Genomic DNA, 15,122 nt, shown 5'->3' on the forward strand with positions numbered 1-15,122 from the left:
AGTCACTAGTTGCTGGTCGAAACAGTAGGCAATACCGCCGGCTCGGTTCTTCCTGTAGTTGACAGCGGTGAACGGGTCATGAAAAGAAGTCATGGATGCAACCCGAAGCAGGGAAATAAACAACAGACCAATTTCAAAAAGACTGAGGACAAAAGACTGAGAAAATTTTGTCTGTTGTTTATTTCCCTGCATCGGGTTGCATCCTTGTCATCGTGAACCAGCTTGTCTGCGCCCTTTCTCTGTTGTCGATGAAAATAAGTGACGAGGTTGCCATCGTTCATCTCACCTGTCTGCTGAGGAGCTGCCGGTACCAAAGTGTCCATGGTGTTATCGCGAACAGTCACGGCCTGTGGATTGTTGGGATCACCAGAGGAAGGGCTCCCTACCCGTTGTCGTTTGGCGGAGCTGGCGGAGACCTGTTGACCTGTGGGAAGTGTCATACAGGCGTTGGACCTCCCGTCCAGATTACGGCGGGAGGTCTGTGAAACATTAGTTCGCTCCTTGCAAAAGGCTCCGAAAAAGTCTAAGGGCCCCTCCAATGGTTATCGTCGTTGCTGCTTCGTTGCTGCTTGATGAAGTGCAGATCCTGTACAAAGGAGTGCAAAGTACCATATTAACCAGACTTTTTCGAAACCAAATTGCTCCACAGTACTCAGACCATGCCTATTGATAAACCTCCAACACGTGAATAATATTAACCCCTTTGCAGCATTCTGTAAAAGCTCAGAGGTATTGAACATTGATATTGTAATTATTTAAGTGCTTTTTATGTCAATCGTGTAAAAGACAACCATTTTTGCAGTTTGCATCATTTTACGAAATATAATCATCCATAATGGCGAAAACTGATTATTGATCGCAACCATATGGAATTGGTGGGACCAATGCGTTCCGAGGTATTAAGATTCACTAGTAAGATGGGACATGCAGGGGGAAGGAAAATATAGTCTGGATTAAAGGTAGTGACATGTTGCAAGAATTCGTCCCAAGAATGGAAACTTTGTATAGAACATCACATGGCAATGATACAGAACATACCACATTGTTTGCACACAGAACAATATCTAAGATTGTGTACTCTGCACTGTAAGTGAAATTTGAAAATGCGTGTAAGGCAATCTAGCTAACATATTTCTGAATAAAACATACACTTAAGTTCGACAGGGCCTTCAGATTATAGGACACCCTGTGCAAATAAAGTAATATCACACACTGCTGAGCTTGCACAGCTTAGCGCTGGCGAACAGGAAACTGTTCTGAAAGCTTCGTTTCAGTCAATATGAAATCGTAACGCTTGCAGTCATAGGCTTGCAATAACTTGTTCATTTGTTGTACTAATGCATCGATAATAAGTCCTTGAGCAAGATTTCGTCAAAGCATTTTTGATCAAGTCCTTTTCACTAACTTATGGTGACATGCTTTGAATGCTTTGTTTGAGAAATTCTCTGGTAAGTTTTCTATTTGGTTTCCCATACCCCCAGTATAACCCAATTATCGAGGTGGCATGCGGAAAGGTCCACATCAAGAGGGAGCTCTTTCACGACCACCAACACTAGAGCAGAAACACATATGAGACATTGCAAATCTAGCAGGCTGGATTTAACACGCCACAACTCTTACTCTTCCTTTTGTGTAGAAACCGATAACGCCAGCTTTCATCTAATCCCCAACAGAGATCTTTGGCCAGAGGGCTATTTGTTCCATGTATTTTGTGACAGTATTCCTTCACTGGAGCCTACTGTAAGTGCTACTACTTTATCTGTACATTCGGCATCACTAACATGTTTTCTGTATATTATCAGAACGGTAGAGGTCTCCGCACAAGCAAAGAGTATTCTCAGCTAACCTAGTGGTTTCCATTACGATATTATATATATATTACCGAAACTTAGTTGCATTCACATTTTGTTAGTTCCGATTAGTTTGGTATCGAATATCACGTCTTCCGACGTGACAGAGATTGTGGCTCATTGGGTGTACAAGTTTGTGGGGATGTCCTTATCTCTGTTATGCATGTGTTCCTACTACCTCGAAAGTAATCACTAGAGCGCAAATCCCTCGGCAAATGCCTATTTTTCTTTGTGTGGTTGTAATACGGCGTTATCAATAGAGGAGCACGACGTGGGTGCTGAGGAACCTCGTGTATCGATTTGATGGTGCCTATAAATGCCTATTCCAGCATTAGTGCCTATTTTGGCAAAGATGCCAAAAAGTCCGATTACACATTGAAAAATGCCTTTAACAGGCATGCCTTTAATGCCCTTTTTTTAGGCGACAGGTCAAAAGGACTCATGCGCTCTGACCCCAGCAGCGCTGTCGGACATTCCCACCAACACGATCTCGATCAGCATCGCCATCGCCGCTCCGATCATTCCCGTCACCTCTCATCGTCATCACTCATCATTGTCACCACTCATATTAGACCACCTAGCTATGGGGTAGCGTTCCACTCCTAGACTGGAAAACTTCCCCACTTCATCATCAGAATAAATATGTTGTTGTTATAGCCTTTAACAGCTCTAAGGCGGTGGCGAAACTTCGTTGCCAGGTGAAATTGACGTTAGTCATGTCGCATATCCTTTTGAAGCCATCGATCGCTTGAAAGACGCGAGTAATCTCGACGGGGCTGAAATGTAAAGCGGATAATGGAAAATATCTTACTCTGTACAGTCGCTCGTTCTTTCTCTACCTTCTAGCATTGTGTGGTTTTGCACGTCGTAATTGTAAAATATAGGCATCTTTTGTAACACTGTTGTCGGGTGTGGGATGAATGGGACGAATGAGGCACAGCACAGGCACGGTACTATCCCTACAGTTTCGTAACGTGAGGAAACTGAACTCCTCGCAGGCAGTCGGGGCCAGAGTGGAGTTTCTAGTCCACTATAGCCATAAGTACACGAGCGAAAGCGACACTATGTCTTGTATAAGCAGACTTGATACCCCATATTTGCCTGCTATTGCCAGTCTTGTGGTAATGCTGAAAACAAAATGTAGAAGGTGAAGCTCATACGGTTCTAGGACCAAGAAATTTGCACGTTAGACTAAGGCTTTCGATGCTCCAAGCCCATCTCGCATAGCGCCAGTACGCTGCCCACGACAAGCCCTTCTGAGAAGTGTTGTTAAACGGGTGGCAATGACTAGAAGCCTTGTGACCACAGTAGGATGGCTAAGCGTTGCATTTCGTGCAGCAAAAAGGTTAGAAAAACAGTCACAACTCTAACGAAAGAAGGAAGTCACTATGCTTTGTTGTGTTTCTCGTTTCTCTGTGTTCCAGTCTCAGAACATCAATTTCCATCGTCACAACTCTCATTTATCACATTGTTCTTGCATATGTAACTGATTTATTCACTTTGTTTTTGCAGTTTCAGAGCTACAGACATAAAAAATTGCAAACTGATTGTGTCTATAATGCCATTTTTAGGGCCTAAATGGGTTTTTTGCGCCTTTTATAGTTGAAAAAAAAAGTTTTTTTCGTGCTTAAAATTCCATGCTCTAGCAATCACGAGCCTGTTTGGGTCGAAATACCACTTCATAGTAATAACTGTATCATTGGGAACTGTTACCTTCAACCCAAATATTATATCTGACAATCAGGCTATTCTGAATTGTCACTTTTTGCTGTTTAGTGATTTTAATTGTGCGATGTCGATTGCTTAAACTTTAGTTATAGGAGAACATTTGGTGAACTCCGGCTCAAGGTCTCTTATCTCCTTGAGTGTCTCGATTACCATTGTCTTCTGTCACATATATTTAACAACTGCACCTCCAACACAGTGGATTTGGTAATTAGCAACTTTTATATGAAAGACATAATAACCGTTCTTATGTTACGTTGGTCTGGCAGACCTTTCCTTTTAATAAATGTATATTCCCCCACATAATAACCACTTCAATAATGACAGAAGGAAGTCACTGAAAAGCTAGCCAGCTGTAGTGGTTTGTTTGTCCCTTCAGATGACGCACCCATGGTATAGGAAGGGGAGGTATGTTAGCTTATTTGGTAAGTTCTCTGGACGGGTAATCAAGGAGATGTGGGTTCGAGTCTTACAGCTGGCCAACATTTTCAGTGACTTCCTTCTTTTGTCATGAATTTTTTAGGTACTGAAGGCTATGTATTTGTCTTTTCTATCGGTTCCAGCCTCAGAATATCAATTCCCATTATAACCACTTCCTCACAAATATCATCTACCCTCGATCACTGTTTTTCCCCTTATCGCTAATCGACGATATCCAGAGGTCAGAAACGGCTATGAGTACAGTAGGGGCGACTACTTATAGCTGTGCAGATTTTATGCCAACGCTGACTGCTCTCCAGTAACAAACGCTGATGACATTAATATTGCCACAGCTAATCTTACCAGCTTAGTTATTGATAGCACCGACAGATTTATTCCAAAATGTAAAGTCAGATTGAGAAGATACTCTTACTGGTTTTCTCGGAAACTAAGATTCCTCATGCGCAGGAAGCTTCATTTTCACAACAAATAGGTCACTATGGGCAGTCACTATTGGCACAATAAATTTTCAGTTGTTTGTCGTCAAATAAAAAGGTTATATAGACGAGATTTATAAAAGTGTGGGACATCTGTAGGGGGTTCGCTTGACAGAAATCCTAAAAAGTTCCGGAGATATGTTAAAATCAAAATGTCACCTGATTCCTGTTGTATGTGTCCGTTAGAAAGCCAATGTCCCTGTGACTCACTCCGTTGAAGTTGCCAATGCATTTGCTAACCAGTTTGCTGAAGTAATTTGAACAAAGCAAAACTCCCCTTGCAGTTTTGTAAAGTGTACATCTGGCATTCTGACTTCTCTTACACTGTCACACATTTACAAAACTGAGTCAGATGTTTATTTCGCTATAAAAGGCTTAAAGGGCAACACAAGTTGTTGTTTTCAGCAAGATACCAACTTCATTGTGAAAGGTTGTGCCTTCAGTGTTTTCCTCTACTAGCAACTGTATTTAATAGTGAAAATGTATGTTCCCACCGTTATGGGGAAAAATATATTATTCTTATATATGAATCTGAATCGCACAATTCTTTGGCACACTATCGGCTGATGTCACTCTTTTCGTTTCTCGAAAGTCTTCAAAAAGGTAACATTCATCCACCTCTTGCCATTTTTTAAATATTTGCTGTAAGCTACCCAGCATGGCTTTACTTGTGGTAGAGCAGTAGAAACAAACTTGGTCACTTTCCTTAATTATACGGGACAATGAGTAGCATCAGTTGATACTATTTATTTTTATTTTTCGAAGGGCTTGAGTTTGGTTTGTCACCCATTGTTATTATGTACATTGTCACTCTATATGGTATTAGTAATCCGCTTTGCTCATAGTTGCTCATAGCCTCTTATCTCTCAGATTGAATGTTGTTCGTGTCAACGGTTATTCATGATCTCATAATGTATCCACAGGTGTACCACTTAGGCCACTTACCTTTTAACATCTTTGTGACTGACCTGCCAATTTGTGTGAAAAATTCAGATGTTCTTCAATAAGTTGATGACCTGAAGCTGTTTAGAGAAATTTCATGCTGTAGGGATTGTATATTGCTCCAGGATGATATTACTTCTCTTATTGAGGGGTACTATAATCACTTACTCACACTTAATGATGGTATGACACTCATGATTTCATTCACAAGGAAAATTAATTGGATTACTCAAAAATACTAGCTTTCGACTTTAACAATTCTACGTGTCGATGTTATTTGTGATCCCAGCGTTCATCTGGAACACTCCTTATCTTTTGTTCACCATGTCAGCAAAGTAGCATCTGCAGCGATGAGAAACCTTGGTGTTATTGCCGACATTTCGAAATTATTCTCGAGTCATTCTTGCTTCTTACATCTGTACTTCACTTTGGTTGTGGCACATCTAGAACTTGCTTGTACCGCATGGAATTCTATAGACTTGACCAGACAACAAGTGATCGAAAAAGTGCAGCAACTTTTCATCATTTCATCCTACCGCTACCATCACCTGCTACGAAAATTAAGTTCGCCAACATTATTATCTCGTCGAGCTATTCACGATCTTTTGTTCCTCCACAGAGTACATAGTTCGTTCATTCCCTCGTTGATTGTACCTATCTGCTATCGTCTCTTTCTTGTAATGTGCCGTCAAAGGTGCTGTCATTCCCCTATTTTTTACACCGCTACGCACAATTCCTATAGTCCATTAACATGCCTATTGACTAATGTCAATCACCTTTATTACCACCACGGTGTCAGCATTTTTATGCCCTGTAGCTTATTTTATGTAGTGCTGTAAGACCTATTGTTTAGCTGTTTGTTGTATGAAGTTTCTAATGTTCGTTATTTCGTTTTAGGTCATTGTGCACCATTAAGTAGACCTTTATAGGTTGTTCATGGGCACTTTATGAAAATAAACTTGAAACTTATACCCCTGTCACACGGCAAATTGAATGTCATTCCCAGCGAATGACATTCGCACCGAATACCATTCGTTTGTATTGCATGGAGCTACACGAAGAAAAAGAATGTCATTCGCAAATGATGTCACTGTCGATGATCAAGACACCAAGGCCGAACATATGATGTAATATACAGGAACATTCCTTATATTTTTATTTCTTTTCCTCTAAACCCGTGAAACATTAGGTTATTTCACAAAATCATTGCGTTTCAGGCCGTGGTTTCAGGCGACGCTCAGTTGACTAAGTGTTACAAGCCAAGACAAGTACCCATCTAGACCATATTCGGCAACATGGCGGCGCGCGCTAAAGACGTAGTGCCGCTGGCTGACAGTGACAATGTACAGTTGAACCGTGTTATTGCCACACTGTTGTGCTTGCATTTGAAGCGACATGCTCAGCACAGACGACTGCGACTTGCCATACGTGAGCGGACAAGGGCTGTTCGAAGTATTGAACTACGCTTGCATGCCAATGCCATCGCAATGACTGCTGTGTTGCTAGGTGGAGTTCAACGTGAACGATGGGCCTTTCAGCGCAACGAGCGATGGTTTGAGGATACTCTCCCCCATTTGGGCGAGTTCCACTTCAAACAGGCACTTCGAGTGTGCCCTGTTACGTTCCGTTACTTAGTGGAGTCATGCAGGCACGTTCTAGAGCATCAGACGACCAACATGAGGCAACCAATTTCGGTTGAAAAGAGGGTGGCCATCGGCCTTTATCGGTTGTGCTCCACAGCTGAGGACAGAACTATTGCGCATTTTTTTGGGGTTGGTAGGTCTACTGTGAACGTAGTCTACAGACAGTTTGCGAAGGCTGTCATCCAGGAGCTCGAAGACGAGTGGCTGCGAATGGTTAGTCCTGGCGAGATGGGGGAACACATGCGAGAGTTCTACGCAGTGAGTGGCTTCCCACAGGGAGTCGGCGCCTTGGACGGCTGTCACTTTGCTGTCTCGCCACCAAAGAACAACGCTGTCGACTACTATAACTATAAAGGGTGGTAAGTTCTTTGCAGCGCTTGTGTTTACATAAAGGAACTCCTCACAAACGTACATGTACTAATGTAAAACTAAGGGGAAAAAAACGGACAAATTACTAGCCGGTCTTGTCTTTCGGATTACTTCTCATTTAATTTAGTTATTTGTGCACATTGCGTACTTACCCACTAAACTTCAACTGCACAGGTACAGTGTGATACTCCTGGCCTTAGTGGATCATCGGTACCGGTTCCGCTATATAAATGTTGGAAGCCCCGGAAGGTGCCACGATGCCCACGTGTATGGACGTTCAAAGCTGTGTGAGTTGGTGAACAGTGCACATTTCCAGACACCAGTGTCAGTGATCGAGGATGTCCCTGTATCGCCAATCATTCTGTGCGATCAAGCATTCCCTCTCTCCCCGAGCCTAATGAAGCCATACGCAAACGCTGTGAGTGAAACTCCAGAGGCACTTTTCAACTATAACTTGTCGAAAACAAGACGAATAGTCGAAAACGCTTTTGGAAGGCTGAAGGCTCGCTTCAGGTTTATCATGAAGAGACTAGAATGCACCTTGCCCAATGCGAAACAAGCGGTGAGGACGTCGTGCATACTTCACAACATCTGCGAAGCATTCAACGATAATGTGGAGCACCAGTGGGAACGAGATGCACATGAATATGATGCTCTCTACGAACAACCACGTCACAGCTCAGATATGTGTCATCATGGAGGACAGGAAGTGAGACGTGCCCTCACACAGTATTTCTGGAAGCGGCGTCAGCAGACTTCGTGAAAGTGGGCAGAACTTCCTGTGGCTGACTGCCCATGTGTCTTTTAATTACTGTTGATAAGCATGCCTAGAGACAAATGTACAGTGGAGGCCAAATAAAGAAAAAGGGCTGTAGTGTGGTCTATAATTCTATGAAGGGTGCAGCCATGCCACTGGAGCTGCAGGAAGAATAGTGCATCCACAGAGGTCCATCAAATTTTTTAGCCGCCTGATTAGCATTTCCCAAGGGGTGGGGTAGAAATTGCAACCGACATCTGTGAATCACTGATCTGCGTGCAATTGAACCCCTCTATGAAATAAGGGGATAAGTCGACTTATCCCCATTTTACTATTCCGTCTTCAATGATATCTACATACCGGTATGTACCTGCCAAAATTTAGAACCGTGTTGGAATTTATTGGCCCGCTACAGGAGGGACAATCAGATCTGGCCCCTTTTCTCGGCTTGAGATTTTTCGACTTATCCCCTTACTGCATACAGAAGTTCAATTTCAGTGGCACAGTCGCACTGGGAGAGTTCATGTGACCGTACCCTTCACAAGGTTAATGCAATTTATTTTTCTAGGAACTGTACAAGGGCTTGCACTAAGACTTTTTCTGTTCTTGTAGCGTCCTCCATGACCTCAATTTCTCTCCGTCTTAAGTCCATTTCCTCCTTGCGCGCTTCTTTTAGCTCGCAACGTAGCTGACGCTGCTCATCAAGCAGTTGTGCAAGTAGTGTCCGCTGTGTCGCTTGTTTCGGTTTCTCTTTTTGCACCCTTCGCTGGTTGGTTTCTGAACTTTCACATGAAGATGTCGACGGCACTGGGCTGTTCGTGTCACTTCTAGCACTTAACATGTGCATCTCTGATTGTTCTGATTCCAGCGTTGCATCAAATTCGTGGAATGCCTGCTCTTCTACATGGGTTTCACCATGTCCATGCTGCATGCCATTGATTATCTGAAAGCAGAGTGTTCAACGTGTACCAACAAGTGCATCATATGCGAGAAATTAGGCTGCATATGGTGAAAAGTGAAAGCACAAAATGATGACACCACTGCACCTGCTCAACGGAGGTGTGGTCTCCACAGGCAGACTCGTCCATCAGGCTGGTGTCATTCATGGGTAGGAACCCTAGGAAACGATGGATATCCCAATAAAATTTCCACCGAATTCCTCCAGACCCTGTGGTTTTTTTTTCGGTTTTGGTTCCTGAAAAACAAGCAGCGTTTAGAGGATACTGGTTCTTGAGTATTGGTCATGTCACTCATGTGCTCCCTGTCATGCAAACTTTCATGCAACCATCTTCCAATTATGGACAGCTATATGCAGACATTAGGATTTTCCCAACGAAACCCCTGTGCCGTTGTTACACATTACAACGTTACTTAAAACACCACACTGAATGAGTAACCACAAAAGGACGCCCACCCTAATAACGCAATAGATCGTTTACCTGCTTCTGCTCGCGCACGTGAACGTCGCAGTGTCAAACATGCTATGACTGTCACATGCTCAAGCAGACGTGTCCTTTATCAGTTCAGGACTAGTACAAACAACAACAGTGAGCTCTACGGAAAGCTTCACCAAGCAGCTCGAAACCCTCAAATATGTACTACAAAGAAGACGTGTGTGAAACAATGGGTTGCTCACCTATAACGGTTCCCCAGGTTTTCAATTTTAGTTTTCACTTCTTTCACCGATTTCACAATTCCTTGGGCAGAAAGCTTCTCCGTGATCTGCCCATACACCTTGAAGTTTCGCTTTGCACGACGCAAATCGTTCAAGTGGTCCTCCCACAAACGTATGACAGCGAGAGTTTCATTGTCGGTCCACTGTGCTCTTTCTTTTTCTATCAGTGCACACTGTGCAGCTGTCCGAGGGTCTCCTTCCATTACGGTTCAAAAGTCTTTCCGCAGCCTCACGGAACACGACGCGTCCGATATGTCTGTCAATCAGTGTCAATGATGGCGCGGGCGGCGTGGGAGTGCGTGGGAGTAGACTAGGAACGAGAGTAGTCCTTTAAAAAACAGCGTTAAACTTCCTTCCTCCACGTCAAAAGTTATTAAGTACCTGATACAATATTGGAACACAACTTTTCATTCGTGTTTAGTTTCTCCTTACGGATTATCGTTGTTGTTTTTGCTACGCCTCTGCTGACCAGGATACGCATTCGGTGCGAGAGGGAAAAGCGAATGCGTTCCTCGAACTCATTCGCTGGGCGAATATCATTCGCATTGATTGGCATTCGCTTTCGTCGTGTGACACGAAACGAATGACATTCACTGCGAATGTCATTCGCTGGGAATGACATTCAATTTGCCGTGTGACAGGGGTATTAGAATGAGACACAAGAACTGGATCACCAATGAAACCCGCAACAGGCCTGTTGTTCGTACTGCCTTTCCCAGCCATGGTCAGATCATGAGTTCTGGCTGATAACTTCATGCAATTTGGTGCAAAGAAGTATGAGTTTACATACATGATAATATTATAATTTGGTGTGGTGAAAGAACACATGGTGGACACTCATCCTTTCGGCTAATGTGCACATGGTGCGCATGAATCCAAACAAAAGAGAGCTAATGGTTGTAATATACATAGATATGTAGAGGAGGTGGTATGATGGAATGTCCCAGCGGGCAGATAGTCGTGGCCTCACGGAAGGACGGTGCCGGAGGAACTGGCTGGCAAGCCAACGCGTTCTCTATAAATGAATGCCTGTCAGATCGCGCGCTTACCAATGGAACCAAAAGAGCCCTGGTGAAGGCTCGGTTTCCCTCGTGCGACGAGAGATGGCGGTAGGCCCCGTGACTATACCCGGAACAGACCGCCGGTCTCTGTACTTGTTTCGCTCGCTCCCGGCTCCTTTTAGTGCTCTTCCGCTTGTGTAAACTGCGGAATGATTGAAGAACGAACAGCTTTATCGTTTAATTATGTCCAAACTGTGCGCAAGTGTTTTGTTAGGCCCTGACATGAATGACTTGATTGAGAGCAGGTTTGACCCGAGCACCGGGACGTACGCTAAAATCGAGATAACAACGATGTACCCATCGGGTCGCATAAGCACCATTTCGAATACCAGCACGAGTTGTGGATCTAGTAGAACAATGCCTAGAAAAATCTTCTGCGCATGAGGAACCGAACGCACACATATTTTCAATGAAACTTGTACGTATTTGGAGTGTTGTATTAAAATACTGTATTTCAAATACAGTTTGCGGTATTTTAGTACTCTACTCAATAATTTTTGTTGTGTGTACTTGTACTCTATTTAAAATACATTTTATTGTATTTTCTACTCAATACTCTAATTACATATTTTGGATCCGCCTCTCAAACTTTCTGTGTCTCGTCTTTCCATTATATCTTGCGTATTCAGTGGAAAATGCCTGAGTCCCTCGGACTTGATCCGGATAGTGACTCTAGACCCGGACATTGGCCCTTCTTTGAAGTCTACGTTTAGAGATCTTGCCCCATGTGTACTAATCCTTCGCCAGTGAGGGTTCTATTATGTATGCCCTGACGCGGTGACGCCGAATTCTGATCTTGACGAGCAGGGACCTGCTAGAAATTTACTTTGTTCTGGTCACATATATTTAGGGTTCTTCGTTTTCGGGCTTTATGATTTTTCAAATTCGGGAGGGAAAAATCGGGTGCTATTTACACACGAGAATTCGGATAGGAATCGGGCGCTTTAATCTCTGTTTGACGTGCTACCGGGGAGTGTTCGGGTGAAACGAAATGTATATGAAACATGCCACTGCAGTGACACTGGGACAAGAAACAATAATCTTTATATTTTCGCTCCAAACTGGGATAGTGAATGACCGTGGTATTGCTCGAGCTCGACAAAAGCTTGTCTTTGACTCCTGCAGGAGGGGATCATAAACTGAGGACGAATATATAGGTCCCATTGCTGATATTATGATTCACTTTTCCAACGGTTCACCGAGAAGGACACGTTGAAGGACCGCAAGGATTTCGGGTAGATATCAGGTTTTATTCGAATTCTTGAAAATTTGTTCGCGGGGGGGGGGGGGGGCTATAGTTAAAAACCCGTGACGAAAACAGCAGGCACCCGATTTTTGCGTATCGGTGTTTTCCAACATAGTGTCCCCTTCCATTCCTTTCTACACAGCATGACAATTTCAGTCTCACACCTATCGTTCCCCGGTTTCGTTTCACAGTTATTGCTTCCAGTATAGGCTTACTGAATTGACATTCGACACTTACTGCTACAATGATTTATGAACAGGAGTAAATGCTGACGCAGGTGCGACTGTTCACGACTTTTACGCTTTTGACTCACGACTTTTGATATCTGATATCATCGCTGACGAAATAAGTTCAACTTGCACGACACTAATTATTAACCTCTCAAACAGCTCCAGCGTTGAGCTCAAGAGCCCTGTGTGAGTGTCTGCTACTCTTCTTAGTGCTCAAAATCAGGCTTCTTCAAGTTTAGATAGTATGTGCATTTTTCATGACTACCAAATAGCTGCACGTGCAACTAAAACAATAAGGCGGAAACAAGTCTAGTGGGGGAGGAATGCCCCCACCGTGTCTCTCATGGTGACCACTGTGATGATTGGCAAAATGCAGGACAGTCTTGAAGGCAGTATTTCTGCCTCAAAACAAGTCTTCTCTATTTTTCTCGTCTTTTGTCTTTCTTGTATTTGCATTGACAAACAGTATCATCCCTTAATTTTGTGTCCTTCACATCTCGAAACCGCGGTTCAGGTTCCTGAGGAAAGCAGTTGGAAACGCAGAATACTTTCAGATCTTCCTGAATAATAGAGAGTGACCCAACTTCAAATGGCATACATTGCCAACTTACACCAGCTTTTGGCCCACCGGTCCTCCCTTGTATTGAAACCGGACCTTTACACTAAAATGTGCCCCTTCCCTAAGACATAACTCGTTAAAGTATGACGTCTACTATAAAATCAGGCTAAAATAAGGCAGCCAGGAAGCACCGGCATTTTACACGGGTGAAAATGTTTTCCTCCCATGCCAGCATTGTCTTTGCTGCCAGTCTTTTCGGGACCCTTTTTCCTGGAGCAAGTTTTTCTCTAACCCAGGACTTCCACGTCTTTCTTAAGAAGGGTCAACGTGCAGCACCTTGGGTTTGGGAGCTTGTGTGAGCAAAGCATTAAGACACCGACCAGGCAGGACAGAAGACCCATGCCGAATGAGGAGTGAGAGAGGGCACGTAAAATGTTAGTAGGGAGTTTTAGTACATGGCTACATTGCTAAGCTAGGATTTGATAGCTTCTTTTATCTTATCGTTTTCATTCGAAAATTCCCTAATAACAGATTATGAGGACGGGAGGATTCACAGTGTGTGTGTGAGGGGAGATGTCTTGAACCCACCCTAAATTTCTCTTGTTACATAGAGTTTCAGTTGACCTTGGTTGTGTGTAATAGCATGTTGTGCAAGGCAGGACCCCCCCCCCCTCCCCCTTAGAAAAATTCTGGATCCGCCTCTGTATGAGGATACTAAGCAACAACGAATAGCAAAGTGACGGTGAAGTCAGTCATTTCTGTAGAGCATTCGTTTGCATGTCTAGAGCACCTATTCAATATTGGGGGTAGTGCTTCAAAATGAAAGAAAGAGAACTGGGAGGGCTATCTTATAGTAACAAATGTAAATGCAGCAACTGACACACATGAAAGGAAGAACTCTGTGAGCATCCCTTCTATAGAGTTGAAGAAAGAAGAGCTTACTGATGACACCCTAAGAAATGGTATTTTAGAGTGTGTGTTATCAATAAATTTCAGTTGAGAGTACGTAGTCTTTCTGTCCCTTCTTCATTTCATGTGTCACTTGATGCGTTTCCATTTGTTACTGTAACATACATACCAACTACCCTGCTTCAGCACTTCAAGCCATTGGAAAGTAATTTCAAAAAGCAGTTCTCCTTGTGAACTAATAAGGACTTCTGATGCCATTCGCAAATTCAAACAGTCCTCAGGGAAAAGAGGTGCTGACGCCAGGAATCGAAACTGGTTCTTCTGACCTGTTCAATTCGTGGCCTCGGCACCTTTTTGCCCTGGGTTGTTTGAGGTTGAGAATGGCATAAGAAAGTTTTATTAGTTCACAAGATGAGCTGCTTTTTGAAAACACTATCCAATAGCTTGAAGTACTGAAGCAGGGCAGTTTGTATGTCATAGTAACAGACGTAAATGCAGCAGGTGTCACATTTACATTTGATTTGATTTGATTTGGATTTTACTGGCGCCCTAGCTACTAAGGCCATAATGTGCCAAATACCAGTGGAAGTTTTACCTAGGTAAAATTTGTGTGTTCACTAGAACTAATGCAAGATAAATGCTGGATTAGTAATGAAAATCAAAGGAACGAATTTATTTTGTGGGGCTTACGTGTCTGTGTCGTCTCTAATTATGGTCTGCCTCGGCCAATTCTCGTGTGAGAGGCTTGGTTCTACGGACACTACATGTTTGATTCAAGTGGGACTGTTGTTTCCTGCACACCATTACATGTTCCTTCTTTCTTTATTTATTTACTTTATTTCTTCCTTTACTAGCAATACAAAGCAAAAGAAAACATGTAAGAAATGGGATTGTAGGGTAAACCTGCGACACAGGCCTAGATACACAAATAATATAAATAATAATGATAATAAAATAGTGTCACTGTCTCGTGAGGATACAGCAGAGTGTATCAACAAACACTCTGAAACTACAAACATAAATCTGACGTAAACAATTAACAACAACCATACTTCGAAACAGGAAACAAAATCTGACAACGTCGAAAAATATTTATTGCCGTTAGCAGTAGAAAAGCACACTAGCTTCCTGTTTAAATTTAGGAATCGAAGGAGTCTGATGTGCAACCAAAGGTGAAATGTTCCAGACCTTGAGACAAAAAAAATGCAACAGTAAACTGCCCAAAATAGGTCCTCGAAA

General features: G+C 43.0%; 1 protein-coding gene across 1 annotated transcript; it reads left to right on the top strand.

Moving 5' to 3' along the window:
- Positions 1–6,729: 6,729 nt before the first annotated feature.
- LOC135386041 (uncharacterized) lies at positions 6,730–8,209 on the top strand. Its single transcript, XM_064615762.1, has 2 exons — positions 6,730–7,436; positions 7,621–8,209. Exons 1-2 carry the CDS (start codon positions 6,730–6,732, stop codon positions 8,207–8,209), a joined length of 1,296 nt encoding a protein of 431 aa, XP_064471832.1.
- Positions 8,210–15,122: the final 6,913 nt, after the last annotated feature.

Source organism: Ornithodoros turicata, chromosome 1, assembly GCF_037126465.1.
Source record: "Ornithodoros turicata isolate Travis chromosome 1, ASM3712646v1, whole genome shotgun sequence".
In the NCBI taxonomy this organism is placed as follows: domain Eukaryota; kingdom Metazoa; phylum Arthropoda; class Arachnida; order Ixodida; family Argasidae; genus Ornithodoros; species Ornithodoros turicata.

Coding starts and splice junctions, on each gene's coding strand:
- LOC135386041 (XM_064615762.1), top strand. CDS start 6,730: ATGGCGGCGCGCGCTAAAGACGTAGTGCCGCTGGCTGACAGTGACAAT. Junction 7,437..7,620: donor TACTATAACTATAAAGGGTG/GTAAGTTCTTTG, acceptor TCAACTGCACAG/GTACAGTGTGATACTCCTGG.